Below are 26,848 nucleotides of genomic sequence, written 5' to 3'. Positions count from 1 at the left end.
ACAAAACAAAAAGCTGTAAGTCCTCCGACCCATCACTACTCCCCACTCCCCACTCTGTGTAAGAGCCCTGGGCTCCTGACTCTCCTTCCAGGGGCCCAGGGCCAGTTCTTCATTACTGCCTAGCCAACTCTACTCAAGGTTTAGACAAAGGCTAACTACTCTGCAGGAAAATTATCTCAGCCTCTAGTTGATTTTGAATAAAGCTCAAGACAGATAATAAAAATCTAGATGCAAAAAAATGAAAATAAATATTAAAAGAAAATGTGGGGTAGTTATATAATATTGAGGTAGAGAAGGCCATTCAGAACATACAACCACAAAATACAAGATAAAATTTACAGGCATAAAATATGATACACATAACAAAATGGCACACTTAACTGGTAAAAGTATTTGCAACAGATTTTTTTTGTGCAAAACTGAATTTAATCTCTAATCTACTACTGACATTATGGGAAAAATACAGGGTTACAGGCTGTTATCTTGGTGGACATATCAAAATGACTTAGTCACTTTAAAAATGATCTGAAGAATTGTCTTGGGGACCTGTTTTGAAAACATACCTATTTATACTGCTTCATAAATGGATAATTACTTTTAAAAAAAAGGAATGATTTTTTTAAAAACATGGGAGACCAAGGAATACACGGAAAACAAAAGAATTCACATGATAGCAGAGTTCTGGGTGACAGCACTGTGCACTAGCACCAAGAAGCAGTGCCTGGGCCTGGTGAGCGAGGACCCAGGGACCCACCCTACAAGCTTGTTCCTAAGAGTGACATCCAAATGCTTCACAATGGGAAAAAGCTGCAGCTCATACAAAAGCATTTTCACAAAATCCTCACAATGTTAAACAGTATTTAAAAACTATAAAAGAGGATGCTCAGATTTTCTCTGCATGCACAGGCAGTGCTTGGTGAGAACAAATTAAGGCAGGCACGGTGGCGATAGGACACGGAGTGTCTCAAAAGGGAGTTAAGAAGCTGCACCTAAGCAGCTGTAATTTTTTAACTTAAAAAAGTTAAAGATTTAAAAATATCAGAATGTATATACATCAACCATTACATTCAGTCCATAAATGCCTACAGATCATTCACTGCTCAGCTTATCTTTCCTGGTAGAAAGCTTTTGTAAAAATCCAGGAATTTACAGATAAGTTGCCTGTGGTCTGAGGAAATGTCCTAAGCTTCAAACAAATTTAGATTTAAAGAGCAATGTTCTCAATTTAAAAATAAAGTAGTACAAAAGGGCTAACAAAACCCTAACAGTGCAAATCAGCAGCAGAGAAAGTCTGTTGCAACTTCTTTTACAAGCTGGCCTTTATAACACATGAAACAAATAAAAAAAAACTTAGCCTTAGTTTACAATACAATCATTTCCAAATCTGATTTTTTTTAGTACAAAATTTCATAAATCAGGTCTTCTGCAGATCATATACAATGATAAAGGCTAAATTCAAATTCTGTATTTTACAAACAAGTCTGAAAAAGGTGGGAGCAAGGTATGGAGGAATGGTCTCTGGATGTTATTACTAGCCTCAAAAAAGAAGTGCTACAGATTTCTGTGCAAAGAGAATATGCTGTTCAAACATTTTCCTATTTCAAGGCATGAAAATATCATTGGATAGAAGAAACAGGAAAATCACTTGTAACAAATTAAAGATAGGTGCAAATACAACAATCCCTGTCTAACAGTATATAAAGCATATTGGACTCAGAATGTGTCTGTTGCTAGCACCTGGCTTTCATACTATATCCTTATCAAATAACCGGATTGGAAATTCAAATCATCAAGGAAGAAAACACAAAAAACCCTAAGTGGCCATACCTCACTCCCCTATATTCAGATTTTTGTGAGTTTGCAAGCAAAACTGAGGTTGTCCTCTGCGGGTACTTGACTACCTCCTACCAGGAAGGTGAATGCCATTGACTTGGGGCAGGAAGGGCAGTAAGAGCTCCAGTTGTGCAAAAAGTGAGAAGTGGTAAGAGGGAATGAGTGGGTGTGGGAAGCCGCTGATATTATTCTCAACTAGCCAATGGTGGTCCAGAGGTCCCAGGATGCCTAAAGTGTTCAGCTGAGGTTTAGAGTAGAAGATGTAGTCAATTATACCATGTGCATTTTCCCCAGTCTGCTCCAGCCTCTCTTCAACTCAACACACTCATCTGTTCCCAGGGTAAATCATTATCTACAGTACTGTGGGTCCTTAAGGTCAAATGTGTAGTTGGTGTAAGGCATTAGGCCGCTCTCGTAGGTGCTCTTTAACCTGAAACCATGAGTAATCCTTCCGTTGGTCGTCCCACGTTTCCCATTACAGCTGAAGTTGGTAAGACTTTCATTATATCTCAGTTCCTTAAAGTCCTTATGATTTGTTTCTACTCCACCTGTGCTCAAATATTCTACAACACCATAGTCAGGCAAAGAATTAAGATCTGCACATAACACCAGTGGAATAGTTCCAAATTCTCCCAATACACTGGACTGGAGGCTTCGAGAGGCTTTATCAATAATGTTCTTCACTTCTGAGAGGAACATCATGGTTTGAACCAACTTCACATCGGAGTATTCAGAGTCCCAATGCATACGCGCATTAGCCACGAGAATAAGTTGTTTTTCTGCTCCAAGATGTGGCTTCCCAGATGACATTTCAATCAATTCCTCCCGAAGTTCTAGCAGTATCGCAACTCCAATGTTGTCTTTTGTCATGACTCTGTTCAGCATAGCTTCAGACCCTTCTGAATTCGCTATTGCTAGCTGATTAAATTCAACAGTATGCTTCTGAACCAAAGTAAATTTTTCTGTCTTGAAGAATATTGCACAGCCATCAACATGCTTTCTTTCTTGTTCTGACATTGTCCTAGCTCTAGATTTAGGACTAAAGAATCCATTATAGCCACGTTCTTTCAGTTCTACCAGAAAAAAACTGTAATACTGTTCTGTTTCAACTTCCTGAAGACTTATGATATCAGCATTGCAGCTCAAGATTTCTTGAATAATGGCCTTTTTCCTATAGTCCCAATTTAGTGCCCATGATGGACAGTAGCCGTATAACTGCAGGGTCACATATTTATCACAAAGGACATTATAGCACATAACAGAAAATAAGGCAGTTGGCCTTGTTCTGTCTGGTTCTTGTAACATAATCCATGATCTTGGAGGTGGCTGTTCTGTTGAAATTCTTTTTGCAGTACCTGCCAAATTATCAAGCAAGTAGTTCAGTAGCCTTCTTGTTCCATCTGGTTCCAGATAGAGGTTCAGTATATCCTGGGTAAGTGGATTTCCTTTCAGGCCTAAAGTCTGCAACTGAAACAGTTTTCCCAGCTCAAAAGGTAGAACTCCTAACAGGTTGTTATTTAAATGGAGTTCCCTGAGTGATACCATGTTTCCGAGTTCTGCCGGTAAACTCCGGATTTTATTAGAGGACAAGTCCAGATACACCAGATTGTGAAGCTTGGCACTGTCTGAAGGGATGCAAGACAGGTAGTTGTCACTCAGATGCAAAGCTGTCAAGTGAGTTAGTGACCACAAAGATGAGCTTAGGCTTCTGACTTTTCCACTTATTTCAAGCTCTGCCCAATATTATTTCTTTCCGTTTGCTGCTTCCTCAGAGGACATAATTGTGTACATCCTCCGAGGGTCTTGGGGCTCGTATTTTTCTTTGGGCATGCCTCTCGGGGTGCGCTGCCTGCTGCCGCTGCCGCCGCCTCCTCCCTGTGAGTGCAGCGGGGTCTGACCTGTGGAAACACCATACTAGTCCCGCCCGCTGCTGCAGCGCCGTCGCCGCCGCTCCTCCGCCGCCTCAGCCGCCGCTCTTTGTTCCCCCTTCGAGCGCCACCGCGTCGGCAGCCCGCCTCAGCCGCCCAGAAGGGCCGCCACTACGCCTTCCCGCCCTCTCGGCCGCCGGCCTCGCCCTCCTCGCTGCGCCCACCGCCGCCTTCGCCTCTGCGCCGCCGACGCCGCCGACACTGACACCGCCGCCTCCTCCTCCGCGCCCCCCTCGTTTTCATTGAAAGCAAACAAGCATCATGGCGGCAGCCGCCCACACCCCCAGCCAGCGAGCGCCCCCTGCAACAGATTTCTTAATATCTGACAAAATACTTATCAAATATTCTAACAAATTTACAGGAAAAGAGGCCCTTTCCACTCAAAAGTGGGCAGAGGACATGAACAAGCAATTCATGGGAAAACCATGAACAGCTAATGAACACATGAAAAATGTTCTACTTTCCAGTGGTCAAATAAATGCAAATTAAAACAATGGTGAGATATTACATATATACATATTTATATTCAGTTCCACAGGCTGGAGGTGACTTGAAGAAATGCGTATTGGCTTAGCTGTCACCTCTCTCTACACTGTATTCCCAGAGTGCTTGCCATCAGGACAGAGGAAGGTGGCTGCTTTTAGCTCGGGGTGGCCAATACTTTCCTTTGGCTGAATGATGTACTTCCTGATGTGGGCTAACTTTGGCCGTAGTTTTTTCCAGGATTAATTTGCCCATGGCAGCTGCAATCCACACAGTCTTACACTGTAGATCATCTAGACTAAGGCTTCCCAACCGTGGCACTACTAACGTTTACAGACAGAAACTCTTTGTGGTGCAAGGTAAAGAGCCAGCAGCATCCCCACTATCTACTCACTCTGCTACTGGCACTCATCCCATAGTTTACAACCAAAAATGCCTCCAGGGGGACAAAACTGCCTTGGTTGAGAATCACTAAAATCTTATTTTGGATTCTTATTTCCAAAGCTACTCCTTTGAGGTTCATCTTATGGTATCTAATAAAGATAGATTTGTGCATGTTGAGATTCTAGCTCCCAACTAGCTGAGGACTCCCTGAGAACAGGAACCAGTGTTACATCTGGTCAGCCCTCCAGCCTCTAGTCAGTGCCTTCACACAGAGCATGCATTCAAGGTAGGCCTAATCGACTGTTTAGTACTAACTGGTCTGTAATGCTGTTTTTCTATCGGTCCCAAGAGGGGTAGCAATGTCTGTAACCTGTTTAAATACCTTCTGGAATTTCAGGCAGAGTATACCTAAGATATGATATTGAAACTTTTTGATGAGTTAATCTTATGTGTACTTCCCTAACTTCGTATGGGAAGTCAAGTTCATAATAAAGCTGTTCTCATATGAAAATTTAAAGACTATTTTGCAATATTTTCTGTTGTGCAAAATCAAAGCAAATATATCGGCTAACCTTGGAGAAGAATATGAACATTGGACACCTTAAGAAAACACGACACTGAGGAATTCATCCCGAAAAGGAAATCCGGGGTGCAAATTCTTTTGAGCAGCTTTTATATGTTCTAATAAAAAGCCATTTTGCCTTTGAAATCAGCAGAGTTAAGCAAAACTCTTCAAGAACACAAAAGGAAATTACTGCTGCCTGACTTACCTGTGGGTTAAAGTTGACAGTGATCTGCTTCGTCTCTGGGTCACGTTGCAGAAGTGGCTGGGAAAGATTGTACTGTGACTTCTCTGATACCGTCTGACCATCATCATAAAGACTTGTCTCATATCTGTGTGGATCAGAGACAACAGCCACTTGATAAGCACCTTCCCCCCACAACACCTAGCAATGATTTACTAAAGATATATTTAACATATATATCTATACAGAGATATATATTAACATATATACAACATACCTATCTGTGTGCATGCACATATGCATATGTACATTCATATACACACACACACACACATATATATAAAACCATGAACTGAAGATACTATTAGTAAAATACCTGGATACATTCTTAAGTCAAAGTCATTGACTCAGCCAGGCATGGCAGCTCCTGCAGGTAACCCCTCATTTCTAATGGTGCTCATCAGAGGTGAGCAGAAAGAGAGGCTCCATGAGGTCTTTGTAGGGGAGAAAGGTTGTGATTAGTCTCAGCCAATGTGGGAAGAATTAACTGGGTAAGATCTTCTCTCACACTAATCTGCAGGCAGCTCACAGACACTCATAGTCCAGTCTCCACAGGCTGACTGAACACCTGCCCTGCACTGGGCAAGGGGACAGAGCCATCAGGAGTGCCCCACCAGGTGGTAAAGGCTGCTAGCGGCAGGGGCCGCGGGAAATGGAGTGTAGCAAGTGCAGGCCTAGAGAGCTACACGGGGCGTTAGGCGCCTAATAGCAGGGGTGGGGATGACAGGGAAATTTCCAGGCAGGTTTTGTGGAAGAGGGGCCGAAGCGATGCCTGGCTGAGTGTAAGGATGAGTAGCGGCTGGGCGGCAGAAGAGTGTTCCTGGCAGAAACAACAGCATGGCCAAAATCTGGAGGTAAGAAACAGCTAAAACATCAGAATGTATGCTAAGAACACCTGAGGCCAGAGGGGCTAAGGGTCAAGGCTGGACAGGGAGGTAAGGGCCACATTACAAAAGGCTTTGCATGTGTTGGTAAAGGGATGGTAGGAGGCCCTTCTGAGGGCTTTTCAGCCAGGGGATGTGGTGACATGATCACTGAGAGACTTGGCAACTGTGGGCAGTATGGGCACCAGACCCTGGGCTTACCACAATTTTAAAGCAGGAACAACTATGAACCCCTGCAAAATTTTCATTCTTATGCTTTCTCCATAGAAGGATACAAGAAATATTTTTAAAATGTATTTTCTCTCTGTGCAGCACAAACTGTTGCTTTCTGCTTAGTGAGCAGCTGCTGTGATTTCCCATCACACTGATTTCAGAATGCCAGGAAGAGCACCCTACTTTATCTAGATTGCCAAGTTCATGCTCCCAACAAAACTACACTGGACAAGCGTCGGTTTCTAGAATACAGCTGCATTCCCCAGAGGCCCTGTGTCTGCAAGCCAGAAGCACTGTACTCACAGATATTGGGTTTATAACTTAAAACACGGGTGACACTTCACAGCTAATGAGGATCTGAACCAACTCAGGACTGCAAAAGGCATCACGGGGCCTGTGCAATTTGTAGAACAAGACAATCCCAGAAGTGCTTACTTTTCCAGCAAGGAGAGCATGGCTTCATATTTTTGTATCATGCACTTTCCTTCAGCTGATTCCATGCAACTATCCGTACAACAGAGAAAAAAATGGCACCCGATTAGAAGAAGTCAAAATAATGTTCTGAATAACAAATTGCAGCCTATAAAGAACAGTTTCTTGAGCTGGTTTCCAAATGCCCTTAAAAATGAGCCTTCATTCTTCTTCCTGAACATCCTCTGTGGGCCACTAGGGGGCATTTGCAGGTTCTGAAACACAAGCAGCCCCAAGGATGACAGAGATGGCAGAACCTTCCACCCACCCTCTCACCCCAGCCAGCCAGTCATGCACAAGGAAATGAAGTCCTTCAAAAATATGAATGAAAGGGAAATTGAGACATGGAAGAAAAATTCTAGGTGCTGTTGTATTTTATATTTAGGGAAAAAATGATATATAATTATACATTATAACATAACAAAAACTATGTAACATATATAACATTATACATGCATATATGTATATAACAGTGTTTCATATGTGTGTATAACAATGTTTTATATATGCATATATGTATATAACAATGTTTATCCATAAAAACACATATGTATAAGCATTGTTATATACATGTGTGTATGTGTGTGAGCATGCGTGTGTGTACACATACATTTCTCTCTCTCTGACATCCCTCTAGGACAGGCAATGAGAAACCCTGCTACTAATTACTCATTGACATGTTCCTAGGAGGTTCCCTCCACTTCTTATGCCCCCAAACTTGGACACACATGATGCACATACATGCAGACACACACTCAGATTCCACAGTGATGCTGAGGGCCACAGAGGAATGTGAGCAGAGTCTGGCCCCAGGCACTGTTACCCACACTTGTTCCCCCAGTTTTGACACTCCTTTGCAACACTGTATGTTCCCAGGAGAGTCCAGCTCCTGGGAGAATTGGTGAAATATCCATCATTTTCAGAAACCTTCACACTAAGTGTCTTGGAGGTTCTGGTCTTGTTTGTTCTGTTAGCAAAATGATGTAGCTTATTGCAAAGATTCTTTAAAATCCATTTGCTATATAAACCAATACAGGGTGTCTTCACAAGAGCTCCTTAACTTTCAGTGTAAGCCCTCATGCCTACAGAGAGAGCCCTGGATTTCCTGGCCATTTTTTCCAGGTGCTTAGTTCCCTTACATGGTGACTGAGCAGATGCGGCTGCCAGGCAGTAAGAAGTAGAAAGGGCTTTGGACCAGGGGGTGGGCTCCCCTCTTAAGCTGTGGGATTTCTGCAAGGTTCATGATCCAAGATCTCAGGTTCATATCTGGAACAGAAAGAGGCTAGAGGAGAGATGGGCTTCTCACACGGGGGGTCTGTGGCATTGGCCAGAAGGCCCAAGAGGTCATAGGAATGAGGACTGACTGCCTGTATGTAGACTGCACTTCATGGTGAGGCATCTAAAACACTTTAATTAACCAATTTATATAGAGAGAGTGCAAGACAAATGTGAATTCATTTTTAAAACCAATGGCATATCCATGGGAATTGTAGGGGACACAGTGGGGTGCCATTCAGGGCCCATCCCGGGCCCAGGCAGCTGAGAGGAAGCATGGCTGCCTCTCTCTTTGGGAATAGCCTCAGCCAGAAAAAGCCATGTTGCCCCAAGTAGGGCCCCTCCCAGGACAGCTGACATCCAGCAACTAGCTAATGTGGGAGTAGGAGACCCGGCAATGCCAGAGGGCCAGAGTTCCCCATAAATGGGCTGAGGCCTTGTTGCAACTGTACCACAGCTCACTTCTCCCTCTGACCAATCCCTTCCCCTAACCCCCAGATGCTGTTCCCAAGAGCATCTCTGAATTCCTGCACACACACGTTGGAGTCTGCTTCAAGAGAACTAGACCACAGGCAGCTACTGCAGTCTACTTTCCTAGAAGCAGACCCACTCCTCCCCACCCACTCACATCTTCTCCCTGCCACCAAGCTTCCCATGGTAGGGGCCCCTGGGAAGAGCTCTGGGCTAGGAGCCCTGAGCCTCAGGCTCTTGTTTCAGTTCTTTCCTTGCCTTTCTTTGTGAATTTAGGCCTGTCACCTCATTTCTGCTTCTCTCAGTTTCTTCATCTGCAAAACAAAGCTCCCACTCAGATCAGAGCAGATGCTGCAGATGGTTGCCGCCCTCCTACCCCATGACACTTCAGACCTGCCCCAGGAGCGTGATTGTGTGATCTGTGTGGAGTCTGATAAAATGTAGAATACTTGAGAATTTTGAAATAGAGGATTTCACATACAAATCCAGATTTTTAGCTTCTCTCCAACAGTCTGGAGATTGCTCACACTGAGTCTGCTCTTCTGCTCGCCAGGCTGGATGGCATTCCCTCAGGGCTCCCTCCCGGCTGTCTTGCACTGTCTTCCAGGCCCCTGAAAGCATTTGGTCTTGGGGGTCTCTAAAGCCCTTCCTAGCATCAAAATGCCCATAACGCCAATGTCCAGACTCCACTTCCTTTGTTGCTGTTGTGTTTGCCAAAGCTGGGTGCTCTAGACGAGACTGAGCCTTTAGAGAGAGGGCTCAGGGAAAGACTGGCCTCCAGAGAAAGCATCTTGAACATGGCAAAATGTTCTTTCTCGCTTCTAGCAAGTCAAGAGGCACTCACTAGCCTGACTTCCAGATGCAGCTATGAGGTAGGTCACAGGTCTCCAACCCCGTCAGTTGTCAGAATCCTGGGGAGGCTTGCCGAGGAAGTGGACTCACAGGCCCTATCCCAGGACTGGGATCCAGTGGGTGAGGGGTGAGCCTGGGATCTGTGTTTTTATAGGCACCCAAGGGATTCTGATGCATACATAAAGTCCTTACGCCATGCTTGACACTGGGCTTCATTGTTTTCCAGCAGCCTCCAAAGAGACATTGTGTCAGAGGGAGCTGTGAGGAGGAATTCCAGGGGGCTTGAAAATTCTGACTCATTTTCCTCTGAAAAGGAACCTCGTGGAGCAGAAAGGGTCAGGCCGTGGTCCATTAAGCTTCATTTAACACCAAGAGGCCCCCTAATTAGTCCAATATATCAATCTTGTTACTGTTTGGCCAACAGCTATGTGGTTGCTGTAGACTAAAGGTTTATGTCCCCCCAAAAGTCCTGTGAAGCTTGATCCCCAGGGTGACAGTGTCTGGAAGCGGGGCCTTTGCAAGGTGCTTAGGTCATGAGTGTGGAGCCCTTGCAAATGGGATTAGTGGCCTGTAGAAGAGGCTTCACAGAGACCCCTCTGCCATGTGAGCAGAGTGAGAAGACAGCCGTTATGAAACAGGAAGCCGTTCACCAGACACTGTATTTGTCAGCACCTTGATTTTGGACTTCCCAGCTTCCAGACTGTGGCAAACATACTGCTGATGCTTATAAGCCACCCCGTCTGTGGTATTTTGTTACAGCAGCCCAAATGGACTAGACACTGGGCGATTGCAGGAAATGAAAAGAAATGAGTATGATTTTTGTGTCTTAGTGAGTTGCATTTCTACTAACACTCAAAATTCAGAGCAGCAGCAGAAGCCTAAAACCACCTGCCTTTGAGAATAAGATACTCATGGATGTGTGATGGATCCAAAGTTGGTGAAGGGTCCCTGAATGCACTGTCTGAGCTCCTGCGCTCAGCAGAGACCCCCAGCCACAGTGGGCATGTTCTTGTGCACTGAGGAGAACCCTGGGGACACAGCACAGCCAGACTGAAGGGAGGCTGTAGCTGCCTGCCCCACTCTGCCCCAGGAACACCTCCAGCCTCTGCTTTTGGCCTCGTCTACCTCCACATGCTAAGGTCACCTGTGCTCACACTGAGATGGGGTGTTCCTGCAAGATCACCATGTTCTGCTAAGGAATAAGGAAGTGTGACCTTGGGGAGAACACTGAACAGAGTCAGAGGACAGAGGTCCCCAGGCAGCTCTACCACCCGCTGGTTTTCTGACCTCACAGCAGTGACTTTCAGCCCGGCTGCCCATCGGCATCACCTGGGCCCCTCCCTCGCCATTCAGATTTAATTGATCTGGGTGGTGGGGGCAGTGCCCAGCCCACCTGTATTTTTTTAAAAACCTCTTGAGAGGATCCTAATTGCACAGTCAGGCTTGAGAAATGCTGCCTTAAACAGACAACATAATCTCTCTGGGGCTCAATCTTTTCATCTATAAAATGGGAATAATAACCTCAGGGTTCCTATTAGAATCTAGTAAGATTATAAGTGAGACAGGCCATGTGGACTGTGAAGCACTTGCCCAGAGTTAGCACTGCCTGGTTATTCTTATTTTAATTCACACAGTGGGTTTGTTTACTTACAATTAGTGGCCCAGATTTAACAATTATAAGATTTTGTTTTTTGAAAAAAAGTCAGTTTCCAGCTTCCCTCGTAAAATTGGAAGATCTGGCAACAATCAGCAGCCACTTCCAACTGGCAAGTGGAGCTGAACGGGGCCCCGTCATTTAGTTTACCCTGGCCATCCCCACTCTGATGTCTCACGCTCAGCCCAGATCCATTACTGCCATTTTTCTGCTTGGCCCCCATGGTAGGCAAAATTCTAGGATGACACCGCATCCTCGCATAATCCTCTCCTCCTGAAGTGTGGGTACCAGTGAGATGGTCACTCCTGTGATGATGTTATCTTGTACGGCAAAAGGGAGAGGCTCCTCGCAGGCCTGTCTTAATCAGCTGAGCCCTTAAAAGCAGAGAGTTTTCTGTAGCAGAAGAGGAAGTCAGGGATCTGAAGCATGAGAAGGATTTATTGTGCCTTTACTGGTTTGAAGATGGAGGCAGCTACATAGCCTTGCCAGCTGGTAAGGAATGGGAGCTCTTTCTGTTGCTGAGTGGCCCTCAGCTGGCAGTCAACAAGGAAATGGAGACCTCGGTCCTACAGTCACAAGGAACTGGATTCCACCAGCAAGAATGGGCTCAGAAGTGGTTTGTTCCCCCAAGCCTTCAGATGAGAACTCGGCCTGGCTGATACCTTGATTCCAGCCTCGTGATTCTCTGAGTGGAGAACCAAGGCATACCACTCAGGGCTTCTGGCCTGCAGAAGAGCGAAGATGTGTGTGGTTTTAAGACACTAGGTTGAGATGATGTGTCAGGCAGGAATGGAAAACTAATATGGCCTCTGAAGGTATCTGAGTTTTTGAATTCCATGTCTGACTGGATGAAGTCATGAGGATTATTCCACATAAAGCTGGGGACAACAGATTTCCTGAGAATAGCTTCTTAACTGGAAGCATTCTTAATAGCCAGACTATGAAACCTGTTTATAGACAGAGTGCTCCTGCCACTCCAATACTTAAAAACCTTGGATAATTTCCCATTGCCTGAATAGTGAATTCTGGGTTCTTTAATATGGTACTCAGAGCACTTCACAACCCAGCCCAAACTCCAGGGCTGCCCTGATCTCTCTCCTTACACCTTGTTTGGCTACAAGCAGGTCTGACTGAGCACCTTCTGCATCCTCCTCTGTCTTTGCTTTAGAGGCGTGGGCTGCCCATGCCCCCTTTCAGGGCTCTGCCTCTTGCTACCTCCTCCACACACTCTCCCTTGAATCTTCCAGCCACAGTTCATCTTGTTTTGTTATGGTTCTTTAGGACTCAAATCGAGCACTACTTATACTCTGCTATGTGTTATTGTTCACTCTGTTCAGGGATGGTGGGTTCCTTGAAGGACTAGTCTATCCCTTAGTATGGCCTGTCTCTGCATACAATGTCTACAAATGTGTCCTGCATACAGCAAAGATCAAATAAATGTTTGTAAAGCTGAACTGATCTTGTGTTTAACTTTCAAACAGGTAAGATTAAGAACTGCAATAAAAATAGAGCCATCACATCTCGGCATGGGACCACCCTTTGTCAGGCTCCCGCTGGTTCCTCCCCCCAGAAGCATGGTTGCTATGGCATTGGAACAGATCAGCAACTTTTCTCAGGCATGTGAAAATCTATTGTGGGTTGAGGTATGTTGGAGATTAATCAGTGTGGCAACATGGATCGAGGGTCAACTCATACGTTATGCTAAGGTCTCAATGAACTAGAAGCCATCAAGACGTCACTGCTCTGCGTCAGCCTGCCAATCTCAGCCCCAGACACAGGGAAATGTGCAGTTCAGTGCACTCTAAAATCACCCAAGAGGGTCTGGAACTTCAGGTAAGAAGGCTGTGCTTGCTTTTCTTGGAAATGTCATGGATACACAGTGAACAGTTAATAAATACAATAGGAGTGAAGCACACCCTTACCCGGAATGGAACCTCCCCTTCCACACCCCATCCCCCTGGCATCAAGCCTACCGAATTCTGCCTCCTCCTGGACATGCTGACTGTAGATTATTCTCACTGCATCCAGGTCTTTGTTGAACATTTGGATGAGCACCAGGTATTTATCGGCTACATCCTGTGCTACTGGTGGTCTTTCAAGGAGCTTTCCTGCTATGTCTATGAGCTACAGAGGAGGCGGAGAAAGAAGAGGAGAAAGTCACAGATTCAACCTTTCTGTGGTTACATAAATCTTATTCTCTGGCTTTTCTTTCACATGCCTACCAAAGTAAGAGAGTCAGGAAATTGTTATTGGGCAACTGGATCAATAATCATTAATTGGTGGGTATTCATAGTCCACCCCCCTGTCCTTTGCTTCTAAAGAAGGACTCCTATCTGTTGAATTACCTACCAGACCCTCTTGTGTTGTAAGAATCTGGATAAAGGACAAAACAAAGAGAAAACTAGAAATGTCAGAAAGGTTAAGCTGATCTACATAAAATATGACCAAAAATAGAGCAAGAGGGTAAAAATGGATATGGAAAAAAAAATGCTAAGTGGGCTGGATGTTGGGGAGAATTTAGAAGGCTAAAGTCTGAGAGTGAGAGCAAGAAAAACTTTCAGAGAGAACCAATTCTAACAAATATCTGACAAATTTCTAAGAACTAACAAATGCTTGGAGAGAGGAGTCCCAAGAGTCTTCCTATGCAAGTTACGGAACAGCAGGTAGCAGGTATTTATTAAAGGGGACACATACACACACACACACACACACACACACACACACACTCAACACCCTCAGTGGCTAATGAACCTGGCAATTTGAGGGCCCCAGTATTCTAGAAGAGCATAGGGACACCCAAACTGAGTTTAAGCTTGTTCTTCAATTGTCCCCCATTCATCCACTTTATGTTTTAGATATTTTCAATCACTTGAAACTTAACTTCTCAAGGAAGTCTATTCCATCTTTGAGCAGTTTTGACAAAAATCTCTTTCCCCTGTTGAGCCAGAATCTGCTCATTGTAACTTGCACTGATTAGTTCTGGTTCTAAGCCTGAAGGCTTTACAGAATAGGTCTCCTCATAGTCCATAGAAGACTTATCATGTTCTACTACATCTTCATGCCTCATGCCTCAGAATTCTCAGTTATGCAGCTGTTTATCTGCTCATCATCCTAAACCTTCCCCTCCATGTGCTTGTACCATCTGATCTGGGCATCATAGGGCAAGGACACAGGTCTTCTTAGTCTAGTTACTTGTGCTTGAACTCTGTAAGCATTTACATGGCAGGTGGTTTGTTCCAGCTTGAACCAACCTGACAGCAGTGATTAAGTAGCCACTTGTCCTGCACAGCCACAGTTTCAGGACAGTGACCATTAGACTTCTTCACTTCTAATTGGCACCCTACTGATAAGGCCCAAAGAGCCCGTTCCAAAAGAAGCTCTTTTGAAAAATATTTCTTCCTCATCATGTTTTCAGAAATGCATAATTTTTCATAATCAACCTGAGAAACCCAGTTCTGCACACTCCCTGGCCCCAGGACAGCTACAATGAACTATCAGGAACAATTAATATCTGATATTAATTAATTAATACCAGGAACAAAACTGTTGGAAGAGCATCCTTACTCTATTCGGATGAGGGGGGGGGGAAGAATCGGGCACAGGGTCCATGCGACTGCACAAACCTTAAAGGAATGCTCCAAACTGGGCACGTCATCGAAGGCTTGAATAAAGATAGTCCCCAGGCTTTGGTCGAGTTCTTCTACTCTCTGGTTAAATTCAGACATATCATTTTCAAATTCCTAAAGAGACAGCATATGGACATAAGGAAAACATAATTTTCTAAAGGCCAATCCCACTATGCTCTTTACTATCAACCTTTGTATTTCAGTCAGTTATACCAAGGATTTATTTTAATTTTCTAAAATTCGCCTTGGTGTGACTTAGTTGTTATCCCTGTAGGTCATCAGTTACCCTATCATTGCAGCATTTTTGTCCCCAGATACTCTAGACAAAAGGACAAAGGGAGTCAAGTGTGAGGCCAGCACCCTGTCACCTCCCTTTCTGTGTCACCTGTCCCCTCCTGAAGCCCCTTCTCTGTCATCCACAGCCCCAGCTCATGCCGCTGTGAGGGCTGCCTCAGCACAACAGCCCCAGCCACAGGGTTATTCCATCCTAACCATCTGCTTTCCTTCCTCCCTTGAGTCAAAATCCTATTTTTTCACTGTAAACAAACTAATCTGGCCATGAGGAACAAAGTTACTAAACTAATACACACCATTTCTTCTAAGTGCATCTGAATTGGTTGAGACAGCAGCTAACCATTGTTCCTGAGGTTGCCAAAGTTAGCAAATAAAAATACAGGACACACAGCTACGTTTAAATTTCAGATCACTGAATATCGTTTTTAGTATGAGCATGCCCCAATTACTGCATTTCATTTGGCAACCTAAAGGCTGTTCTCTTTCTTAGAATGTAGCAATTTTCAGAGAAACTTTGTTAACTCAAACCTCTAATTTGTGGAATGATTATTATTGGCTATTATTGCTTTATAACAGGAATGCATACTCTGATGAAAAGACAAAGAAAAATTAAAAACATAGTATTTTCCTACTTCCCTAGCCCAGCCACATGAACATTGTAGTATGTTTCCCTATGCCTAGAATTTTGTTTTGTTTTGTTTTACCATAGTGTTAGGAAACACATGGAATATATTCTACTTTGTAGTCCACCTTTTTTTTTCCTTCCTTCTTTAGATTAATGGAATTTTTAGGAAGTGGTGACTATGGGGTTTGGCCAACTAAAATCTCCCGCTGTCTGAAGGTGCTCCAAGCCTCCAGTTTCCTTCTTCTTCCCTCAAGTACTCTTAAAATTCCTTCTCCAGAACCCAGCCACTCCCTCTTCAGGGAGCTCCGTCTGCTGCTCGGTATTGGCCCTTTCGCATCTTTGTCTCTACTTCGGACTTGGACTCACAGGTCTGAGAGTCCCTGGGCTGCAGGTAAGATGTGGATTCTTGTGTCCCAGTCCTGGAAAACTCTGGCCTTCCTGAGGGCTTACTCTCTCAGAAGCCAGGGTTAGATCAAAAAAACAGATAAGAAACTACTGTATCACTTATGCCTCCCCACTCCACGAATAAAACTCTGCCCAGGGATGCCTCGCCTTTGTGTAGCAGTCACTGCTGGAAGCTTAAAGCTTTGAAAGAGGCAGAGCAACCTGCAGCCGGGGCCTCTGAGATCAGCCTATACTCATCTCAGCATCCCTGAAGCCCTGGAATAGTAAAGAGCTGGAAGGGCCCTCCCTGATCTTTCTCCCGACACAAAGAATAATTAGGAGCGGTCTCTCTTGATCAAACCATGGACTCCGGAGCCAAAAGAAATGCACAGGAAAAATGTAAGGGAATACCCAGACTCTACAGGCTGGAGGCATCTGAGAGAGAAAAGCTTGCAGGTAGGCCCTTCCAAGCCCTACCGTGCTTTGGGGGTCCAAGCAGTCATAAGATTCTGAGAAGACCCTGTGCATCTCTTGAAATTCCTCGTACATTTGCTGAATCTGCTGACTCAGGGCTTTCCCTCTGATGCCCCTAAATTCAAGCTTTCCCAGTTTGTGGAAGTCCAAGGTTGTGTTCAGAAGATCCTACAGGGACAATTCATAAAAGAATTAAAATAATAATGATAATTATGATGATAACAACAGCAGATAACACTCAGATTAGTATGGTAAGAGCTGGGAATCATGTGGGAGTGGTGGTTGCTTAGGAAAATGTGAAGCCTGATTAGTTTTGTAACCTTATTATTAGATTGGGTGGTTATAAATAACTCCTGGCTAAACTCAATCGCAAAGCAGAAAGTACAGATAGACAAAATTCACACAAACAAAAAATCAGATTTATATCTGTTTCTTTTTTGTGTCCTCTTATAAATACTAAAATATAATAACATCATTTACGTAACTAGTGGCTTTACTACTGATTTTTTAAAAACTCTATTTAAAAAAGACCATTGTATCTGGTTTTAGAATGGCAGCTACCTGGAGGGATATTGAGAGGAAAGCGGATCTTTCCAATAGTTCTCAGCAAGAAAAGAAACCTGCGGGCTGCTCTTGCCAAGTACATGCAGTGTGATACACCCTGCAGTCAGCTGGGTGACAGTGGGCAATTACTTGACATCTCTGCATTGGGTTTCTTCACCTGGAAGGGGATAATATAGTAAGAGGTAAGTAAGTCAGCGCAGGCTTAGAATTTAGACCAGTGCCTGGCACACAGTAAATACTCAGTAAGTGTGTATTACTATCTCTGCTATTGACATGCCAGTGTCCCAGCTGAGCTCAGAATAAAGTGAAGGTGGACAGTGCAACCCAAAGCCTTGGGGAGAAACCCTCCCAAGTCCACCGAAAAAGCTGATAGGGCAGCAGCCTCCAGAACACACTCACATGACAGATTGTGTTTATATCTCACATAAAAACCTCCACACCAAGATGTTCTTCCCATTACAACTTCCAGCCTATGAGCATGCCTCTTCAATAGGAGAGAGGGAAATAAAAGTTATCTTTGTGTGATTTTGGCAAACATGTGGCGGGGCCCCCTAGGAGAGGGTGTTTTACTCTGAGGAATTTTGAAGGGCAAGAAGGAGGAACACTGTATCACGATGCTGAAAACCCCACAGGGTCCTGGGATATGCCCTCTGCCCACAGCCACTGCCAATGGGTGACCCCTCAGGATTGCGGAGGGCTGTCCAGCTCCTTTCTCTTGTGGGGACACCAACTTCAATAGAAGTAACAGAGGCACTGGGAAGTGGTAAGAAGTGGCTCCCCCAGGTTGGCAGGGGGCATGCAGGCAATCTTGGGAAGCCACCTGGCAATGCTTTTTAGCTCAGCTATGTTCAGGCATGGCTATCAGCAAGTAGCTGAAGTGAGAGAGAAGAAAGAACCAGCCTAGCAGAGGAAGATATACACCCAAACCAGAGGCTCTTGCCACTGATCGTGGGAAATGGGTCAGTTTTTTATTTAAAAATACGTTCAACTTTATATACTGGGAAGAAAGCTGAAATGAATTTTACTTAAGTGATATTGACTTAAGTAGTAATTAAGTCATTTAACAAGTGCTTAGTTGGAATCAGTGTTACAGGAGAAATGTATTTGTGCCTGCCATGGAATGTCACCTGGGTTACCAATTTTTCATCATCCCATGGATGTCAATTTCAATTTTTAGGAAATATTCTCTAACCATTTTAAAAGAAAGATGCATCTTGATATGTTTGATTACATCAGAAAACTAGACTATAATTTTGTTACACTATTTTTTTTTTCCTCAGGAATACTTAAGGCATGGTTTTGGCTGGTCACTGGGAGGTGTTCCATCTCCGATCTAACAGATATATCATAGATATTAGAGAAATGTTTATTTAATCATTCTATTTTGGGAGAAACTCTATCACCAAAAAGGACACATATTTACATTACTTTATGTAACTTAACAAACACATGATGGGCAACACATTTACCTGAGGTTCAATTCAAGGTCTTAGACCTTTCCTTACTCCCCTAATAAATGAGCCCCCCATACTACTCCTTCTTTCCTCTGGACTCTCTGTGCTCTGTTGCCCTGCTTAAGCTTTCTCCAGAGCTCTTACCATGCTCTGGCATTATAATATATTATTTAGCCCCCTTCAGTCCCTGGAAGAGACCTGGACACTGAAGAATTATTTGTGGAATGAATGAATATATGATCTTTGAACTCTAACAGCTACAGTAGTACCTCTAGGACAAGGTGAAAAGGTGGTAGAGAACCTAGGAACCATGATCTCAGGAGCAATTGGAGAAAATAGGAAAAACTAGACAAGAGGAGAGAATTCTAAACCAAGGCTAAACTGCGCCTTCAAATGCATTTGGCCAAAAGCTCAAGGTAGAACCTTGCGTGCTGCTTCTCTGAGGCAAGAACTAAGGCAAATGGGTGAACAGGACAAGGAAGCAAGTTCAGGCTCAACTTGTAGGCTGAACTTATAAGATTTCTTGTAGTATTTTGACCTATAAGAAATAACAATTTCATGTGGTTTTCCACTTAATAAAGACAGAACCATCTGATATACAGCGATGTCCAATTGTAGAATGGGCTGCTAAGAGAGGTAGTAAGCTCTCCTTATGAGGATGGATTTTAGTAGAAGTTTGACATCAGAACTATTGTAGAGAAGATTTCTGAATCAGGCAGGAAACCGTTTTACAACTGCAGAAACAGATTCATCATAATGATGGTGACTGTATCTTTGTGTCTTAAAATATTTAAATGTAAGTTCTTCTCATTTTTTATTTAGAAGTCCTCACAAGGAAGATAAAAGGCAATTTACACCAATAGGAGGTTTAAATGGTATTTTTTAAATATCCATTTTTATTCACCACAGTAGTAAACACATGAAATTCACTGTGGTACATACAGGCTGAAAATGTCAACTTCAGGGGTATAGGCCTTGTGGAAGGTGCCCCAGATCAAGGGCTAAAAGTCCCCAGGGTTTATATGGCTTAAAGCAAGACGCTTACTTTTCCAACTTGTAGATGGACTCAATTCCCAACTTGCTGTGGGGTTACTGAGTTACATGCAGACTGCCTTGGTGTGACTTCAGTAAACAGTAGCCACCGTAATTAATTATCTTTACCCTGATGTCATTGGATCTGGTGATGGATGAAAGGTGGATCATGGCTGATAAACAGATGTGCGTTTCCAGACGGATGCCACAAAGAACACAGGGTCCCAGACGGCTGACTGGACCGAGTAGGTCCTATTCTTATGAAAAGCTGTACAACTTTTACAGGGGGTGGTGGGGGAAGGTTCCATTCATGCCACGGCCCGTGGGGCAGAGAATCAAAATCAGGAATAATGGCAAGTCCCACAAGCACAAGCCCATTCTGGAAGGAGAGGCCATACCACAGCTTAAAAGAAATGTCTTCAGAATTCATTAAGGGAGAACACAAAGCTGACATTCATAGATGAAAATCTCAAAAGGTCGTTGGGGAAAATACTGTTTTCTTTACCTTTCGACAGAGGCCGACCTTATGCAGCTAATGGTCTCCTACATGACCACACACTTAGGGCAGCCTGAAAGAGAAGCCATCCCAATTAGGCCCGGAAAGAAAAGAAGCAGAGTGGCTGGAGATGGTGGAAAAAGCAAAGGAAAAAGCAGGGTATATTAGGTCAGCTTATTACCTACCTATCTCCCTGCTAATCACCTCGCATAAAGCCTCAGCAGGAAATCATTTTGTCTCCAAGTGAGTCACAGCTTTACAGCAATTTTATAATGAAAGAAATAAGGGTTCTCTCCAAGCTGCTTACTGCATTGTTTGGAGGGAGGAGACTGCAGGCAGAAACATAAACAGGGGATCTGCTGTATCTATAATATTATGGCACAAAAATGAACTCTGTGTGGGTGTGTGATGTGAGTATGTATGTATCCAGGGGGTGGGGGTGGTAGTATATGTGGTCTGTGTGTATGTATGTGTTGTGGGGTATGTGTATGTGCAGCACACAATGTGCACAGGTGGTGATCTGTGTGCACAGGTGTGGTATGTGTGTTCATAAGAGCTGTGCCTGGTGCATGTGTGTGTGTGGCACGGTGTGTGAGGTATGTGTGAATGTGAGTGTGTGCTGGAGCATCAAGCCCGAAGGGTGAAGGAAGGATTCAAGAGGCAGCTGAATGACTCTTTTCCCTTAGATTTTTGACTATTCATTCAAATTACAAAGATTTTATATAATTTGGTGATTTCCTGTGTAAGTCATCAAGTCTAACAAGGCCCTCTCATTAAATGGGAATGATAATTTAAGCCAAATGGTTTATTTAGGAAAAAAGATCCAGACATCATGTGGTAAAAACAGAGTGTGCAAAGGCAGAATGAACAAGGGCAGATGGAACCAGAGAACCAGCCTGGGATACTCACAGGGCAGGGGATGGAAGCGGACCTTGAGAACTCCCTGGGGGACAGCTGAGTGAGGCGGGGAGACAATCCACGCAGCCGCAAGCCTCTGGGTACAATCTTAGCTACACCAACCTCAGCTGAGGAACTGTGGGCATGTTAATGTATGTGTCATTCTCAACTGCGCTCATTTCTTAAAGTGCAGGTATCAATAATTCGATTTTTTGATGACCGTAAGGATACAGGCTAGAGATGCGCTCTTGAAACATGTTAGTTCTTTTTTTCCCCATTCTTTCCCTTCCTCAGTGGTTGGCTCTGTAAGAAATGACCTGTGTCATGACTGGGATGCAGAGGAGGAGGATGGTATCCTGAGAACTCAGCAACTCCACACAGCGCAGACCTGCTGAGTGGCCCCCTCCCCACCCCACCCCACCCCACTTCCTTTTAGCAGGCACCCAGAGGGAAGTGGCAATCTGCAAAATAAAACTTTTTCGAATAAGAGAGAGAGAGAGAGAGAGAGAGAGAGAGAGGAAAAACAACACAAATCAGAAAAAAAAAAAAAGGGCCAAAAGAACTAAGGAGATGAAAACCAGCCCTTCACAACATAGCCCTGGACACAAACATGCAGAAGCATAAATGCATCCATGTCATTTTATTAACTTGGCTTCGTGCATTTGTTAATTGCAGCTGCCCACATCTTGGCAGCCACATATTGGACGCATTAGAACAGTAAGAGGTATGAATAAGGCTGGGTTCATCCTAATTCTTGCTGCACAGAAGCAGATTAATCCCATTTCAAACAGGCATTGATCACAGAGATACACAGAATGTTAACTAAAGGGTTGCATGAAATATGTTTGGGTAATCAATAGCCTGTGTCCACTGCGCTGGGCTGAGCAGGGAAGAGATGGGGAGCCAGGCGGCAAGGGGGTGAGCTGGAGCATGGGTTTGGGAGATGGACCATGAAAGACAGGAGGAAATACCAGGACGGGGAAAGGAGCAGCCACAGGAAAAAGGAAAAGCATGGAAATTCAGGGTGAACCACAGAGGTAAGGGGAAACAAAACAAGAGAGAGAAAGAAAGTGAAGGAAACAAAGTAGAAGAGAAGGATGAGCCAAAAGCAGTAGAGAAAAGAAAGGGTGGCATTTGGCCCAAGAGCAAGGAAATAAACCAGAGCAAAGGAGGGAAAACTCAGGAGAGGAAGCAGCAGAGCAACAGAGAGCATGGTGACATTCAAGTCATCCTCTGATTAAACTGAGGAGACTGCTTTTTATGCATCTGTGCCCTTGATTCAGAAAGAAACAGCAGCCTTTGAGTCAACTATTGTGAGGGTAATGACCCGGGGGAGACTGGTGGCTGGCGCTACTTATATTTACTGAATATACCCAGCAGATTAGGGGCCCTCATGGTAGAAGAGCTGTCTATATGCAAAGTCACATCATTAGCATATGTGCACAGGGAAAGGTGTGCTCCAGCCAACAGCGATTTACGAGCTGTGCTCTCCTCTCCTCCCCTCCCAGGGTGCCTGCCAGGCAAGGCCAGCAGTGCCTCCACTGTGGTGGCTGCAGGACAGGCTGAAGGGGGAGGTTCTCCCCCGGCTAGCCCTGGTGGAGGGGTTGATGTAGGAGAGGAGAGGAATGGGGACGGGGAGGGGAGAGGCTGCGCAACACAAGCGAGCGGTGATGGAAACAGCTGCAGAAAAAGGAGGCATTTAGGATAAAGCTAGACATCAATTATTTATACTCGCCATGATCCGGAGAAGGGTTTAAGGTGAGCCTTTCTTAAGACCTGGCTTCCGGCTTTCTCGCTTACACATTTTCTCTGCCTCCCTGCCTTTCCCCAGCATTTTTCTCTGGAGAATTCCTACTCCAGTTTCAAAACATATTTCCTCTTGCCCTCCACACTTTCTCAGAGCTCCTCTCAGTCAGGGACCTCTTGTTTTTGCTCCCAGTTTCTTGCACACCAGTTTCAGTTTCTATCATGGCATTCACTACACCTCAGTGAAGTTTCCTGTCTTCCCATCTTGGATCTCCTCCGTTCGTCTCTGTACCTTCTCCTGCTTTCTGGCTAAACCAGGCTTCTTACAGGCAAAACCAGGTTTCAGCCATCATTGTATCCCCAGCTCCTAGCCCTTTTCCTGGCCGTGCCAGCACTAGACCAATGCTTCCTGAACTGAAACCAACATATTCAATCTCATACACCCTTATTCTCATAATACCATTGTTAATGCCACTCCTTACAGCCTCTTCTCAACATATCCCCTCTTTTTCATCACAAATCTCTGATCATAGCTGGAAACATGATTCTAATTCCTTCTTGGTCCCCGTGGCTATCGCAGTAATCTTGAACTTGACCCCAAATTTCTCAAGTAAGTTTTAGGAAAACTATTATTTCATTTTATTATGTCCACTACCCTCCCTGCAGAGCTGTAAAGTAGAAAAAGACCAGCAAAACATATTAAAGTCTGAGGATGAAAACAATGAAAGGAAAAAGCCTCATGTTTTCTCACCGTGCCCTTAAACTAAGGTTCATATTAACCTTTTAAAAATTGCAGGAAAGTCACAACTTTTAGCAAAAGTCCTGTTTCTTTTGCACCAGGATTCAGTCTAATAGTTTTCAGAGCCACCGTGAGGGTGAGAGAGTACAGCAGAAGTTCAACACAGTGGCTGGGTGGGAATGGCCAGCTGCATGCAGATCAGCTCACCTGCATTTTGCACATGGAATTCTGAGCAAGAGTTAATTTGAAACAAAGTTTGAAGATTATGGGTACATAGAAAAACAGCTGAATTAGTTGACTGATTCCTTGGGCCTTCTTCCTAAATGAGTCTATGAACAGAATTTCCTAAGCTTCTAACAGAACCACCATTACATGAGGTCAGTCCAATGATCAACCCAAAGACTGACTGAATCTTATTCTGGGTTCCGCCAGCAGAGGGTCACCCCAGGTAGTGCTGGTCCTTTTCCTCTTTTGCCCTTTGACTCTGGATCACTCACTCCTGTATGGAGCTGAGAGCCTGATGTGCACAAGGACACTCACCTGCACCATGAGTAGTCGTCCCAGGAAGCCGTCCACATGCACAAAGACCAAAGCAGATGGGAAGTCCCACTCCCTCACTTCCTGGTTCTCTTTAAAGTAAGTATGGAGATTCTCCCTTCGGTCCTGAAACACCTGCTTGAAGAAGTTCAAGGTGTCCACGATGACCTGCAGTTTCCTCTGACTTTCTTCCACCTCACTTCTCAAGAGGTCTTCTGGGCTGAGATAATTAGAGGCCTGGAATTTAAACAGGTGAGTGTCACTATGCCAGCCGGCAGGTATAGGACATCCCATAGCTTTGCCCATCCCACAACTCAGAACCGAATGATTAGCCCAAGCAATATTTTTTGGAAACATAATACAGGAAGCACCTGATCCTGTCCTCAGTTCCAGAGGTGGACTGGGACCTGGGTTCAAGCCAGATTGCCAGTGATTGGCTCAGGGTGTATAAGTGGACAGAAGTAAGAAAACACAGTGAGACTTCTTTTGGGCCAGCTGGGTGGCACAGAGAACAGTGTTCTTTCCCAAGTGTTCCTGATTTAATTGTTTTCTAGAGTAAAATAATTCAAGTGCAAGAATTCTTTGAACTATAATTGTTTCTCTGTCTCCAAGAGACTTGAACCTGGAAGCCTGTGGAGCAACTTTAGACAGTCACTTTCCCCACCCCAGGGAGGGCAGAAATAACTGGGTCCTGGTGGCATCATCTAAGGGCTAAAGCCAGTCTTACGCATGAGCCAACAAATTATCATTCTGCTGATGCTAATTTTGGTTGGGTTTCCTTATATTTTCAACCAAAAGAGTCCTGGCTACCAAACATGCAGTCCTGGTCTAGGAGCTCAAGAACTGGCTTCTGGCCCTGGATTGGTTGACCTTTGGCAATTTGTTAAACCTAAGCCTTAGCCCACATCCTAAATCATACTAATAAATTCATAAGGCTCTCCCTACGCAGGGTGCATCTGAAAGTGACCGAGATCATGAAAATGCCACTGTGTTTTGCAGCCTGCAATGTTCTCCATAGATGTGAGTTATTATTTGATACTTTTTAAGCATGTTCATTGTTTTCTCAGGGTTACAGTTCCTTAGAGGTAAAAGAAGCCAGTTTTAGGGGCAGGTTGCTCAAGCCTCATTAAGGCTTCCTCGTGGTTCATTCTGCCCTGGCCGCTGCGACCAGAGTTCCTAAGATGGAAGAGCATGAAGTGTGTGACCCAAGAAGCTACTCTGTAGCTCACAGGCACTGAGTTCCCAGCAGCGCAGGGCTCAGGGTAAGTCTTGCTGCACATGATCACCTTGGAGCCTCACAACCATGCAGCAGCCCTTTGAGATCAGTCCTCTTCACCCCTGCACAGAGCGTGGAGTGAGGCACAGAGCAGGTAAGGAACTTGCCAGGGCACACCCAGCTGCCAAGTGGTGATACAGTATTTGGCACAGGGATGCCTGACTCCAGAGGCAACATTCCTAACTGCTGCTGACTTCACGCCAGACCATCGGCACAGGTGTTAAAGAGGTCAAAATTCGTCTCCTCCACCCCACCCTTCACTTTCCCCCAGGGCTTGCGCAGAGGGGAAAGGAAAACTGGTCCCCCCAAGTATCCCAGCACTATGAGAACAGCTTTGGGAGTTATTGGCTGTGATGTAACATAATTCAAGTGTGAGAACCTTTGCACCATAATTCTCTGACCTGTAAAAAGTGCACACTTTCCTCTTCCCTGTGATTCAGTGCACCAGCCCCCAGGGACAGGTTGTTCTGGATCCTGGGGCAGCCAACCTGCTGGATGAGAAGGTTGCAGGTCTGCTGGAGCAGCACCATGAGCCGCCCTGGGGAGTCGTAGGACTCACACGTGGCCCAAATGAGACAGACTACGTGGAGCAGAGGCTGAAGCTGTGGCTTCACCTCGGGAAACTCCATGCTCTCAAGGGCTTCCAGGTGGTGGTGGAGTGGCCTCAGGTGCATGTGGATGTCCTGCGCCTCTGCCAGAGCTGGAAGGAATAGGAGATGGTCACCTTCCCTGCTGAGGCTCACAACCACTGCGTGTCATAGCCACTGAGGGTCTTAGCCACCAAGAGGAGCCTTGTGCCTGGGAAGTAAAGATCTGTAAAGCACTGGCTGCAATCTCTTCTTAAACTTTGAGGACAGAGAAGCCTGGTTCCTAAAAACTTCCTAGCGCTAAGGAGGAAATACTGAAATCTGAAGACCCCTGGATAGCAAGGATAACCATCTGAGGAATCTCACAAAAATTCCTGTATCTGGACTTCTCCCTGGCCCTCCTGGCCCTGCTCTGGTGCTCTGTGTGTAGAAGGTACCTGGTGATCGCTAATTCCTGTACTGCTATCTCTGAGGAAACACAGAATAGGTGACAGAGGACAAGGTTTAGAATCAGAAAGATCTGCCTTCACGTGCTTTCCTGTTGTATGATTTGGGCGTATTTAAATTTAACTTCTCTGAATTTTGAAAATAGTCAGAACAGTAACAAATTTGAAAGTTCTTCTGAAGGTTTGAAGGTAGCATGGAGAGATTCTTCATACACAGCCAGCACAGTGCCCAGACCAAAGCAGGTGTCCCATAAATGGTAATGATGCTGATAAATACTTGCTAATGAGGAATCTCATTGAGCTCATATGGAGATGTCACAGGGAACAGAGAAGTATCCCAGCCTGACTGTGGCAAGACTCCACTTGTTTTCAAAGCTAGGAAAATCTCCCGCCATTTCCTTTGACCGCAGCCACCAA

General features: G+C 44.7%; 1 protein-coding gene and 1 pseudogene across 1 annotated transcript in view; both read right to left on the bottom strand.

Annotated features, from left to right (window-relative positions):
• The window catches only part of LOC118931523 (dynein axonemal heavy chain 9-like), a 287,535-nt gene that overhangs the window by 241,408 nt on the left and 19,279 nt on the right, over positions 1-26,848 (bottom strand). Inside the window, 8 exon segments of the mRNA XM_057499470.1 lie at positions 5,395-5,522; positions 6,967-7,035; positions 10,514-10,628; positions 13,228-13,378; positions 14,878-14,994; positions 16,661-16,825; positions 24,126-24,359; positions 25,887-26,098. Coding sequence (XP_057355453.1) covers positions 5,395-5,522; positions 6,967-7,035; positions 10,514-10,628; positions 13,228-13,378; positions 14,878-14,994; positions 16,661-16,825; positions 24,126-24,359; positions 25,887-26,098 — 1,191 coding nt within the window.
• Positions 1,719-4,012, bottom strand: LOC130678908 (CCR4-NOT transcription complex subunit 6-like; annotated as a pseudogene).

The sequence above is a fragment of the Manis pentadactyla genome, chromosome 4 (assembly GCF_030020395.1).
Source record: "Manis pentadactyla isolate mManPen7 chromosome 4, mManPen7.hap1, whole genome shotgun sequence".
NCBI classification, from domain to species: domain Eukaryota; kingdom Metazoa; phylum Chordata; class Mammalia; order Pholidota; family Manidae; genus Manis; species Manis pentadactyla.
Note: the sequence above shows the minus strand (reverse complement) of the source record. Positions and strands in the feature narration are given on the sequence as shown.